General features: G+C 40.5%; 1 protein-coding gene across 1 annotated transcript in view; it reads right to left on the bottom strand.

Annotated features, from left to right (window-relative positions):
* galnt2 (UDP-N-acetyl-alpha-D-galactosamine:polypeptide N-acetylgalactosaminyltransferase 2) overlaps positions 1–14,101 on the bottom strand; it is a 99,502-nt gene that overhangs the window by 27,989 nt on the left and 57,412 nt on the right. Inside the window, exon 2 of the mRNA XM_038974818.1 lies at positions 3,390–3,480. Within this exon, the coding sequence (XP_038830746.1) occupies positions 3,390–3,480 (91 nt within the window). The remainder of the gene's footprint in view (positions 1–3,389; positions 3,481–14,101) is intronic.

Here is a 14,101-nt window from a genome sequence, read left to right as displayed (position 1 = left end):
TGACCTTCAATACTGCATAAATGGTTTGGTATCCTTCCCCATATCTGTGCCTCAACACAATCCTGTCTCGGAGCTCTAAAGACAATTCCTTTGACCTCATGGCTTGGTTTTTGCTCTGACATGCACTGTCAAATGTGGGACTTAATAAAGACAGGTGTGTGCCTTTCCAAATCATGTCCAATCAATTGAAATTACCACAGGTGGACTCCAATCAAGTTGTAGAAACATCTCACGGATGATCAATGGAAACAGGATGCACCGGAGCTCAATTTCTAGTCTCATAGCAAAGGGTCTGAATACTTACGTAAATAAGGCATCTGTTTTTATTTTTAATACATTTGCAAACATTTCTACAAACCTGTTTTCACTTTGTCATTATGGGGTATTGTGTGTAGATTGAGAAAATCTAATATTTAATACATTTTAGAATAAGGCTGTAACGTAACAATGTGGAATGCACAGTATACACTGTACAGGCCATCAATGAAGCCTTATAACTTCCATCGCTCTTCTTGAGCAGAGCAGTCATAGTAGAGGCAGACAGAGGCTAATTGTGTCTGTGGGCTAGTGTGCTGTGCAGCAGATTCCTCACATATCAAAACAGTTCATATAATAGCATTGTCAATAAGTAAGATTGATTACTCTAAAACTGAGTGGTCTTCTCATCTTGATCCAAGACGAAACTCACTCACAGCACATAATACACTGTACACAACAGTACTGTATCAAAAGCACAAAGTGGTGGCCAGAGAAACAGCTAGCAGCATCATAATAATTAAAACCACCATTAGTGGAGAAAGACATTCCTACAGGGACTGAGAATACACAGCATCATTCTCAATCAAAGCCAAATGAGGCATGTTCTGTACAGAAGTTAAGAGGGAGAGAACAGGACCTGCAGCAGAGTAGGATACAGCCGTCATCAGTATAATTAGCTTCTCTGAAGAGAATGGAGCCGCTAGGCTGTGACCTCCACAACGCTTCCATCCAGACATGCTCACACACACACGCACACACGCACAAACAAAGCAACAGACTTCAGAAAATGAAAGTGTTACACAACCCAATCACAAACCTCTATGTAGAATTAATTTTAAGAAACAAGCAAGTTCGCTGAGACTTCACATCGACCTAATGAAGTTCAGAGCGTTACGGAATTAATTTAATACAACCTTGAGGCAAAAAAAACAACTTGTTTTCTCTTCAGCTCGACCGTAGCAGTAAAACAATAAAAAATAATGTATGTGGACACCTACTTGTCGAACATCTCATTCCAAAATCATGGGCATTAATATGGAGTTGGTCACTCCTTTGCTGCTATAACAGCCACTCCTCTTCTGGGAAGGCGTTCTACTAGATGTTGGAACATTGCTGCAGGTACTTGCTTCCATTCAGCCACTAGAGCATTAGTGAGGTCGGGCACTGATGTTGGGCGATTAGGCCTGGCTCGCAGTCATCCCAAAGGTGTTCGATGGGGTTGAGGTCAAGAATCTGTGCAGGCCAGTCAAGTTCTTCCACACCGATCTCGACAAACCATTTCTGTATGGACCTCGCTTTGTCCACGGGGGCATTGTCATGCTGAAGCAGGAAAGGGCCTTCCCCAAACTGTTGCCACAAAGTTGGAAGCAAAGAATAATCTTTGTATGTACTGCCAAATTCTCTAAAACAACATTTGAGGCAGCTTATAGTTGAGAAATTAACCTTAAATTATCTGGCAACAGCTCTGGTGCACATTCCTGCAGTCAGCACGCCAAATGCACGTTCCCTCAAAACTTGAGACATCTGTGGCATTGTGTTGTGTGACAAAACAGCACATTTTAGAGTGGCCTTTAATTGTCCCCAGCATAAGGTGCACCTGTGTAATGATAGTGCTGTTTAAATCAGCTTCTGGATATGCCACACCCATCAGTGAGCATTTAGATAATCCATCCACCTAACAGGGATGGGCTCCCGAGTGGCGCTGCGGTCTAAGGCACTGCAAAGCCGTGATTGAGGCGTCACTACAGACACCCTGGTTCGTATCCAGGCTGTATCATAACCGGCCGTGATTGGGAGTCCCATAGGGCGGCACACAATTGGCCCAGCGTCGTCCGGGTTTGACCGGTGTAGGCTGTCATTGTAAATTAGAATTTGTTCTTAACTGACTTGCCTAGTTAAATATAATTATTATAATTTTTTTATTAACAAACTTGTGCACAGAATTTGAGAGTAATAAGGTTTTTGTGCGCATTGAACATTTCTGGGATCCTTTAATCAGCTCATGAAACACTTTACATGTTGCATTTATATTCTTGTTCAGTATACCTCAAAATACCTCATACCTCTCCACATTGATCTGGTACTGGCTGTCTGTATATAGCTCCATTCTTGTGTATTTTAGTTTATGCCTCGTGTTACTAGTTTATTTTAAACTCTGCATTGTTGGGAAGCATTTCATGGTAAAGTTTACACCAGTTGTATTTGGCGCATGTGACAAATAGAATTTGGTTTGATTTTGATTTGATAGCAGATAGAACAGGCTAATTAAAAGGCAATTTTCACAGACATTCCATTATACTTTGGAGTCAAAAAAGGATTAATTGTACATTAGGCCATCTGGAAACGAGCTTAATTAAAATGGGCACCCTTCTGCAAATTCTTTGTTTAACTCAAACTTGAGTGTTAAGCCGAGTGACCTAAATAGCATAAGCCACAAACAAGACACAATTGAATATTGATAGGGGTATTATTTTCTACATAAAATATAGGAAACAAAAGCAGATGGGAATGATTTTTCTCCCTGCCCTACCTATATAGAAAATATGGAATGTTTATGACATAAATTAAACAGAACAGCTCTCCCGCAGAACTACCTTGCCAAGGAAAGAATGTGACAGTCACAGTTATGATGGTAAAAACACTACAATTTATATATATCTCTTCGTACATGGCATGCTGCTTTTTTAAATGCAGAAAAAGCCTATAAAGTCAGCATATGCTTACACCTGAGGCTTAATGCATTAAGCAGCCCTGCTAAATTGGATCCCGGTTTGGTTGAGCGCATGGGCTTGCAAATTGTTACGACAGGGGCTTTTCTACTTGGGTGATTGGCCCGGGGACAAAGATCAGACACTTGTAAAAACACCAAGATGAATTCAGATGCTTTTCATAGCATTTCTCTACACACACACACCTTGAATAATTAGCCCTGACCTTATGAACAGTAAAGGTAGTTTACTAGTTTTAAACAGAGCCACAGCTGACACCCTGCTCTATTGCAAAGTAGCTTGAACAACACGTCGATTGATTTTCTCAATGGGACTCTCCTGCGCCTGTGTGTAAATGGAAGGTCTAATCAGAATGGATGGCGCTGTGGGATGCCTGGCTGGGCTGGGATATCTGGCTCTTACCTGGGGGGAGTGTCTCCAGACTGTGGGTTTTGTCATCTGCGTTGCTGTGGGCCTGGGCCTGATTTGATGAGTCAATAGCGTTCCAGTCATCCTGCCAAAGAAACACAAAGACACATGAATATAGAAACAAGGTAACTTTTTACATTCAGTGGAAAATATATTCTTGCTCTCTTCAGAAAAGGATGATCTAAAGATAGAAAATGCTCAGCCCCATGTTTCATAAATAGCAGTGTTCCTCAATGACATGTCTGAGTAGTTTAAACCGAGAATGTTAAGCACATTTCCCAGACTAATTCTGAATGCAAATGGTTAGAAAAAGCTTTAATAATACTTTAGTCTTCCTAGTTCCCAGTTGGTGTTATTGATTTATTAGTTCAAGGTTAACTGTGGAATTACAAATGCATGATTTGCATCGTCATGTTACTCTGGCAACGAGATGCCCCTGACCTAGCATTGCGCTGCTTCGAGAAGCTTTTAAAAATGTAAGTGAGTTTGTCAAAAGCATCTTGATGAAGAAAAAGGTACAGTGATCCTATGACAGACAGTTCACCATCATTCAATTTACATTCAAGTACTTTGAACGTAGGCTACTTATCCAAACCAGATAGACAGAGGAAGGACAGAGGACATGTTTTATTCAGCTTAGGGCTCACAGCGATTCAAATAACTTCACAACTTGTATGTTGAGTCATGCATTAGACCTTCTCAAGAGTCAGACAAAAATAATTTCTGTGTGGTATTTTGGGTTAAACACAGAGTATAAATTACACCCATATACAAAAAAAACAGCATGTTTGATACAATCTAATGGACAAAATACGTTGTGGTCTCCTTGCCTATTACCATCCGGATAAACTGATAGAAACTGTCTAGACTACAAAACCTGATGCAGGTGCTCTTGAACATTCCAATCATCGCCAGGTGCATCATTGGATCCACAACAATAAGTTATGTGAGGATTCACAGAACGGAATGCGACGGAGAGGAAATGTCGATTGAGGAGTGGCTGCCGTTCTGATCTCACGGCAGAAACAAAAGCAGAAGGACAGTCAGTGACTAAACAGCCAAAAAGGATTTACATCAGTGTTAGAACACACAGGAGTTGTGTGCCTGCACAAAGCCAGTAAAGATTCCCCACACTGCGGGAGGCTTTGGCCTCAGCATATAGCCCATTTGATCATTCTCGCCTGCCTCCATAACAAACTGTTGGGAAATATGGCCGGGCTGACAATGAGAGCATGGGCCAAGCCAAACGGTGACACACTGCAGTGCTGCAAGCCTGTAACACAACATGGGCTGGCTTGGTAATAACTCAAGAAGGCCTCTTGCCAAGATTAGCAGTAAATAAACAAACAGGCGGGATGGTATGGTATGGACAGAGAGCAAGCTACTGAAGTCCTGTCCAGAAGCCCTCGCTTTACAAAACGCGATTAGCATCTGGTCTGGTCGACTGGTCCCCTCAGTCAGGCCAAAATGTACAGGTGGCTGTGGCAAAGAAAAGCATTTAGATGCTCAGCATTTGATCATATTAACTTATCAAAGTCATTCTCATATCTTATCAAAAATCTATATATTTAGACAGATGAAGATGAATGAGTACTTCATGTCCTGTGAATCACCAGCGATTAAGAAAAATTTGATGCATTTCTTTTAGAGCATAATTATGCGCTCTGACTTCTTAGGGCTAGGCCCCTTTTTTCTCAATTTCCACCTGAATGATGCGCCCAAAGTAAACTGCCTGTTGCTCAGGCCCTGAAGCCAGGATATCCATATAATTGGTACAATTAGAAAGAAAACACTTTGAAGTTTGTGGAAATGTTAAAATAATCTAGGAGAATATAACACAATAGATATGGTAGGAGAAAATCCAAAGAAAAACCAAACGGAAATGTTTTGTTGGTCATATTGAAAATTTGCTCCCTGGATGCAATTCCTATGGCTTCCACAGGGTGTGCTCCCCATGTGTCAATAAATGCACAGTTAAGTTTTGTAACTTCAAAAACGAATAAGAAATAATCAGTTTTAGTACAGGGACACAGTCTTGGAAACTCGTGTTTGTGTGTGCCATTAAGACAGGGCGCACCTGCTAAAATCGGTTTCCAATTGAACATACTTATTTCCGTAAGAAATATTATAGTTTGACTACATTTTAGGGTATCTGAGGAGTTAATAGAAACGTATTTTGACTTGTTCAGGGGTAGATTTTCGGATTCCTTTCTCTGCATGTTGAACGAGTGGATTACTCAAATAGATGGTGCCAACTAAACAGACTTTTTGGGATATAAAGGAGGATTTTATCTAACAAAACGACACTACATGTTATAGCTGGGACCCTTTTGGATGTCAAATCAGAGGAAGATTTTTAAAAAGTAAGTGAATATTTAATCGTTATTTGTGAATGTATGAAAGCTGTGCCGGTGGAAAAATATTTTGATGTGGGGCGTCATCCTCAAACAATCGCATGGCATGTTTTTGCTGTAATAGCTACTGTAAATCGGACAGTGTAGTTAGATTAACAGGAATTTAAGCTTTCAGCTGATATAAGACACATATGTACCTAAATGTTTAATATCCAGAGTCAATTCATATTACAATCACCTTTGGAAGTAATTACAGCTGTGAGTCTTTCCTGGTAAGTCTAAGAGCTTTGCACATCTGGATTGTACAATACTTGCCCATTATTATTGAAACAATTCTTCAATCTCTACAAATTGGTTGTTGATCATTGCTAGACAACCATTTTCAAGCAGATTTTATTTAAAACTAACTCAGGAACATATACGGTCTTCATGGTAAGCAACTCCAGTGTAGATTTGGCCTTGTGTTTTAGGTTATTGTTCTGCTGAAAGGTCAATTGGAAAGCTGGAAAACAGACTGAACCAGGTTTTCCTCTCGGATTTTGCCTGTGCTTAGCTCTATTCTATTGCTTGTTGTGTACTTACTACGTGCACATGCTAAAAGAAAGGAACGAGGTGGGTAGATAAGTGCGTCATTGTGGCAAAGTATTTATAAACCAAAAATCAGATCTTCTAAATGTTTTGTTCATTTTCATTCTATTATCTATACAATAGGCCATAATTGATTTTGGCCCAATAGGCCTGGCATATTTCCACATTCACGGTGGTTTCCATTTTGATTGGCTTATTTTGAGTAAAAACCTTATCTATAGAAAAAAATAAAAACCACTCTGCATGTTTGCCCAGCCTGGCAAGAGCGGTCAAAAGGGTGTTTAGCATCCCCAGGGGCTCTGCAAATGTGGAGAGGATATTTTCCGCTGCTGGCCAGCTATCCAGGCACAATCGCATGAGCCTGAAGCCACAGACTGGCCAAACTCGTGTTTCTAAAAATTAATTTTATGAATTTTATGTATAATGACTAAATGTATACGTTTAAAGTAATGATAGGACTATAACTAACAGAATTCTACTCTGTCACTGTATAATGGAGTAAAATGTGTTTGAATCATAAGACTAGAATTCTTGATTGTATGTGCATAAAAAAGAGGAACTGTTACCAGACAAGAAACTGTGGCAGACAACTTGTGACAACTGTGAACAGGGAAGGAGGTCTCCCCACCCAGGGAGGGGAGAAACTGTTGGGCTTGCAGTAGATTGTATAACATGTTGCAGGATATGATAAGCAATGTATGTGTTGGAGAAAACTTGTAAACAGCATTGACAGTGTTAGAGAGGAGGAGGGGCATTTATATGACCAAATGTGAGGTATAAAAGGCTATGTGCATGGTATGATATTTAGAGCTCTCGTAAATAAACATTCTGACTATTGTAAGCTGGGACTCCGTCTGTTTCATTCAACTAGAATCTTACAAATTCTGGGTTGCAGACAGTAGTTTAATTGAAGTTCAGTTTATGAACATTGAGAACAAAATTCTCTTAGCAGAATTCAAAAGGCATTAATAAGTAATTGTGTTAAATTTGTATTTAATTCTAAATAAGTCACAGCCTATATGTGTCATTTATAGACAATCATTTAATACGACAAAATGCTGTTAAAATGCTGAGCACTTTATGTTCCTACTAGCCTGTCATGTCGCACTCGCAAATGCATTTCTTTGTAGGCTATAGCCTTGAAGTAATTGAAATAATATAGCCTAATTCATTTTCGTTCCTTAGGCTCCCTGTCTGGCTCCAGACCTATTTAGAGTGTTAATATGCTGTTTAATATAACATGTAGCCTATTTGAAATTAAGTCCGTTCTTACATTACCTTTTCATGTTTATTCAAATACTTTTCATTCAAAGCCATATGGTTGGGTTTCAATACTTAAACTATTGGTAGGTCCAGTCAGTCACAAAACTAGATGGGTGTTAATGAATGGAGCGAATTTGGAGTGGCAGTTTTTTCCCTGTGAGCACAGAGCGGTTATTAGCGGTACGGGATTTCCAACCGCTCAACTCCGCTCACATGCTCTGGTTAGGAAGGATGCCTGTATCTTCGTAGTGTAATTAATCACTTTTAAATTTACTTATTTAGGCTTGCAATGACAAAGGGGTTGAATACTTATTGACTCAAGAAATTTTTGCTTTTCATATTTAAGTCATTTGTAAAAAATTTGAAAAACATAATTCTACTTTCACATTATGGGGAATTGTGTGTGGGCCAGAGACAAAAAAAAAAAAAACATTTCCATGCTGTGCTTTGCTCTGCTTTTACATATGACACTGTAGTATGTACTCCCTGTTATGAACAGCAATGCTACCATCTATCTGCTACATCATTTATCTGATCTGGGACAGTAGTAGACTACTACAGTAAATTATATTCTAGTTTTTGGCCTGCCTGACTCCCATTATGTAATCTTTGTGATTCAGGGCCATTTCAGGTCTGGGAGCCAATTGGGGGAGAAAGCAGGTGTGAATGCAGAGAGCCCAGAGGAACATCCATCTCAGTTGGCATGGTATAACCGCACAGCAACTGTTCCCCCTCGCTGAGCCATACATGCACTGCCAGGGGGCATTAGCAGGCAGCAGCCAGACTGGAGGCTCTTTCAGGCTAGTTTGTGGAAGGCAGGCTGGAGCAGAGGGTAGAAGCAAATTCAACCAAAAATGTCCCCTCTTCTCTGAGGATGCTGCAGCTTCAGTTGGTACAGGGAACTGTAGAACTTGAGTAGAAGAGGGTAGGGAAGAGAGTAGAAGAGAGTAGAAGAGGGTAGAAGAGGGTAGGGAAGAGAGTAGAAGAGGGTAGGGAAGAGGGTAGAAGAGAGTAGGGAAGAGAGTAGAAGAGAGTAGAAGAGGGTAGAAGAGGGTAGGGAAGAGAGTAGAAGAGGGTAGGGAAGAGAGTAGAAGAGAGTAGGGAAGAGAGTAGAAGAGAGTAGGGAAGAGAGTAGAAGAGGGTAGGGAAGAGAGTAGCAGAGTATCTTTAGAGTGCTCTTCAGAGATCAGGAAACGTATAAGACACAGCTGTTAGGGTTATGTAGGCATATGTGGGGTCATGACAAGCTTGAACTACTGTAGAAGCAAGCAGAGAATGCATTGGTTAAGAGAACACTGATGGATTCCTCAAGAAGAGTCTGCCACTGTAACACTAAAACCATTTAAATATTTACAATCCCTGCTGATAGAACAGGTAGGAAGACCTAGCACTTGTCTTAACTGAACTATCCTTGTTATACTGTACTAAGATACTGCACTGTGTTTGCTTTCATTATCAGTCAGATCTGGAGTGTCGTAAAGTGTAGTGAGGATTTGGTCCCTTCATTACCGGGTTCACCAGGGCAAAACAAATAAGTTTCCTCAGAACATTGTCAACCAGTGACAGGAGAAAAACACTTGCAAAGTAAAACCAGATGTCAATCCCGGGGTTGTGTCTCGGAGAGTAAAGTACATATTTGTTTAAAAAAAACAAGTGTACGCATATCAGAGTAAGTATACACTACCGATCAAAAGTTTTAGAACACCTACTCATTCAAGGGTTTTTATTTCTTTTGACTATTTTCTACATTGTAGAATAATAATGAAGACATCAAAACTATGAAATAACACATTTCGAATCCTGTAGTAACCAAAAAATGGTTAAACAAATAAAAATATATATTTGAGATTGTTCAAATAGCCACCCTTTGCCTTAATGACAGCTTGCACACTCTTGGCATTCTCTCAACCAGCTTCATGAGGTAGTCAACTGGAATGCAATTCAATTAACAGGTGTTAATTAAAAAAAAAAAGTTCATTTGTGGAATTTATTTCATTCTTAATGCGTTTGAGCCTATCAGTTGTGTAGTGACAAGGTAGAGGTGGTATAAAGAAGATAGCCCTATTTGGTAAAAGACCAAGTCCATATTATGGCAAGAACAGCTCAAATAAGCAAAAAGAAACGACAGTCCATCATTACTTTAAGACATGAAGGCCATCAAGCACTATAATGAAACTGGCTCTCATGACGATCACCACAGGAAAGGAAGACCCAAAGTTACCTCTGCTGCAGAGGATAAGCTCCTTAGAGTTACCAGCCTCAGAAATTGCAGCCCAAATAAATACTTCAGAGTTCAAGTAACAGACACATCTCAACATCAACTGTTCAGAGGAGACCGTGTGAATCAGGCCTTCATGGTCGAATTGCTGCAAAGAAACCACTACTAGTGGACACCAATAAGAAGAGACTTGCTTGGGCCAAGAAACACGCGCAATGGACATTAGACCAGTGGAAATTTGTCCTTTGGTCTGGAGTCCAAATTGGAGATTTTTGATTCCAAACGCCATGTCTTTGTGAGACGCAGTGTGGGTGAACGGGTGATCTCCGCATGTGTATTTCCCACCGTAAAGCATGGAAGTGGTGTTGTTTTGGAGTGGGGGTGCTTTGCTGATGACACCGTCTGTGATATATTTACAATTCAAGGCACACTTAACCAGCATGGCTACCACAGCATTCTGCAGCGATACGCCATCCCATCTGGTTTGGGCTTAGTGGGACTATCATTTGTTTTTCATCAGGATTATGACCCAATACACCTCCAGGCTGTGTAAGGGCTATTTGACCAAGAAGGAGAGTGCTGCATCAGATGACCTGGCCTCCACAATCCCCCGACCTCAAACCAATTGAGATGGTTTGGGATGAGTCGGACAGCAGAGTGAAGGAAAAGCAGCCAACAAGTGCTCAGCATATGTGGGAACTCCTTCAAGACTGTTGGTAAAGCATTCCAGGTGAAGCTGGTTGAGAGAATGCCAAGAGTGTGCAAAGCTGTCATCAAGACAAAGAGTGGCTATTTGAAGAATCTCAAATATAAAGTATATTTTCATTTGTTTAACACTTTTTTTTTCATGTGTTATTTCATAGGTTTGATGTCTTCACTATTATTCTACAATGTAGAAAATAGTAAAAATAAAGAAAAACCCTTGAATGAGTAGGTGTTATAAAACTTTTGACCGGTAGTGTACATACAAGCACTGAATTATACAGTATGCAGGGAGTTAACATAGTGCATGCATGCCAATGCCATCATAGCCAAGCTACTCTTAGGGGGAGGGGAGAGACTGAAGACTGAATGTCCACTTCTGCAGATGAAGCCAGCTCTGTTAAGAGGATAGGAGCTGTGGAACCTCAAGGTTTAAGTGGGTTTCGATGGTGTCTCAGCTGTTCTAGATACATGGCTGAAAGCCCTGCACTGAACAGTGAGCACATCTCTTAGAGCTGGGAGGAGGAGAAACATTCCTCCTAATAACATCAGCCTGAACATCCCACAGAGAGGAGGCAGAGCAAGGCTGGCCTCACACCAACTGTGCTCAGATGGATTATATTTGCCTGGCTAGACAGGGCTGCAGAACTGCACAACAGCATGTGCATGTACAGTACACAGAAGTCCCGTTATTCGGCGATAAATTGAAAGAGACCGCCAACACCATCTTCGGTTGCCAACTTCGGTTAGGTTAATGACAAAGTATGCATCTTGAGGGTATTCTTGTACACACTGGTCTATGGTGCTGCACATGCTGAAATGTCAGAGCCAGGCAACACTATGATGTAAAGCATGTAGTATTATGTTATTTATACTTTTCGGCATAAAAACACAAGATGAAGTGTCTGCAAATCTGTGAACATACTAGGAATCTTGAAATGTTCTTATAGCTCATCTCACAAAGTGCAGGCTTTTACCAATGGACAACTGAAAAGGTCTTTATGTCACCCACTGACAGCAATGAGTGATTTGCAAAGGTAATTTCAAGATGCTGACAAACTACAAGATGGTGATGGAGAGAAGTCAACCATTTAGGCTTATTCAAACTTAAAACAGCCATACAAAGTGATCAGACAGCACCAGATCAATAGCAGACCTCAGACTAAGTTAATATTTTCTAATTTAAAAAGTTCTCTATGTACTTCTCATGAGCCACACAGTCAGCCAGACTGCTCAGACAGACAGACACTGATGCCATGAATGTGACAAACCACCACAGCTAGACCTAACCACCACAGCTCACCATGGATGGAAAACCAAACAAGAAAACCTGCTTCACACGTCACCTGAAATAGGGTTCAGGAGGGTTCGTTCAACATACTGAAAGTTGCAGATAGAAATGCGATGAATACAACCGACACGATGTCCAAGACGCATGTTCTGTTGTACACAATATATTTATATCTTAATGTTCATGAATGTGTCCTAGTGAATGCGGCATTAGACGTGGACCTTTCTGCTTTGCCCAGAACACTATATACAGCACCTTAGCTAACCAGAAAAAAACTTCATAAAACACAGTGTAAAAAAACATTGAGCTTTATTTAACCCTCAGTAATGACTCAACTGGCATGGGCAAGTGAAATGCTCAGCACAAGCTTAGCTTAATCAATGAATCAATTAGAAAAATACATATACGAAAGGCTGTCTTCTGCCAAAACACTGCCTCAGGCGGCAAAATTATTTGGTGCAAATAACCATGGCTAAAATGTTGACATTCACAGGACAGAGAATATCTTTCACTTCTCTAATGTTCTCTTTTTTTTGACAAGTTTGACAAGTTCTGGGGCTGATTTCAAACAGATGGTGGAGTAATCTGAAGTGCACGCTGGACAGGCTAACGAAAAATGAATCAAACTTCCTCCGAAATCAGACGTCACTCAAAGTCATTTGAGCAAAATTGGGTTGTTTCTTGCATATGTTAGCCAACAGGCTATCTCCCTCACTGATTGCTCAGCAAGTCTTTGAATCATCCCCAACAGTTTGAAGATTATTAGCCAAAGCACTTGCAGCAGGACGCCTTGGGCTGACTAGGATCTAACATCACACATCCTTATGGCCACCAATTGGGTACACCACAAATTTGTCTCTTTTGGCTCATTCATACCGACGAGCCTCAAAGATTGTTATCTGGAAACTTTGCAGTCCAATGGTATAGTGGTGTATAATTGGATGGCTTTGTTGGAGGAACATGAGGAATGATATCACTAATGTTATTACAGCTAGGATATCAATAATAGATTAACCACCAATGGCAATGGTTCTGACAAACATTCCTATCATCCTTCTGTAAGACAACAAGCTTAAAAACACTAGTGAGCACAGCAGCAGTCTTCTTTCCTTCAACCAAAGAATCTTACAAAACATCCAATCATGAGACACTGGGCTGTTTTCAGATTTGATTATAAAAGCACTTCATAGCATCACATTCACTCAATGATATACTCAGTTCCGTCTGGTACTGGTCTCCAGGAACATGTACTTTCTTTTCATTGTAAAATGTGGACAGCACACAACGGTTTGTTTTTCAGGTGGTGAAACAATCCACCCAACAAATATTCATAATCATAGTATTTTACAGTCATCTTGGGCCCACATGTCACAACGGTGGGCCTAGATAAAATTGTCATATTTTGCCTGTCTTTTCAATTGCCAGAAGATTCAGACCCTACCATTACGCTTGTTTACGCTGCGCTGCACTGGGAACGGAATGCAATCATGGTAACATTAAGACACCATGGAGCTGGCGCTAGATATAGATCGGGAAAAATATTCAAAATTTTACCTTTATCCACACCGATATATCAAGATAAGATGGCGCGGGAGAGGATGGCTGACGTTTTACAGTCAGAAGTTTATATACACCTTAGCCAAATACATTTAAACTCAGTTTTTCACAATCCCTGACATTTAATCCTAGTAAAAAATTCCCTGTCTTAGGTCAGTTAGGACCACCACTTTATTTTAAGAATGTGAAATGTCAGAATAATAGTAGAGAGAATGATTTATTTCAGCTTTTATTTCTTTCATCACATTCCCAGTGGGTCAGACATTTACATACATTCAATTAGTATTTGGTAGCATTGCCTTTAAAATGGTTTAACTTGGGTCAAACGTGTCAGGTAGCCTTCCACAAGCTTCCCACAATAAGTTGAGTGAATTTTGGCCCATTCCTCCTGACAGAGCTGGTGTAACTGAGTCAGGTTTATAGGCCTCCTTGCTCACACACGCTTTTTCAGTTCTGCCCACAAATTTTCTATAGGATTTGGGTCAGGGATTTGTGATGGCCACTCCAATACCTTGACCTTGTTGTCCATAAGCCATTTTGCCAAAACTTTGGAAGTACGCTTGGGGTCATTGTCCATTTGGAAGACCCATTTGTGACCAAGCTTTAACTTCCTGACTGATGTCTTGAGCTGTTGCTTCAATATATCCACATAATTTTCCTACCTCATGATGCCATCTATTTTGTGAAGTGCACCAGTCCCTCCTGCAGCAAAGCACCCCCACAACATTATGCT

Source organism: Salvelinus namaycush, chromosome 35 (genome assembly GCF_016432855.1).
Source record: "Salvelinus namaycush isolate Seneca chromosome 35, SaNama_1.0, whole genome shotgun sequence".
Classification (NCBI taxonomy): Eukaryota; Metazoa; Chordata; class Actinopteri; order Salmoniformes; family Salmonidae; genus Salvelinus; species Salvelinus namaycush.
This window is presented reverse-complemented; position numbering and strand designations above follow the sequence as displayed.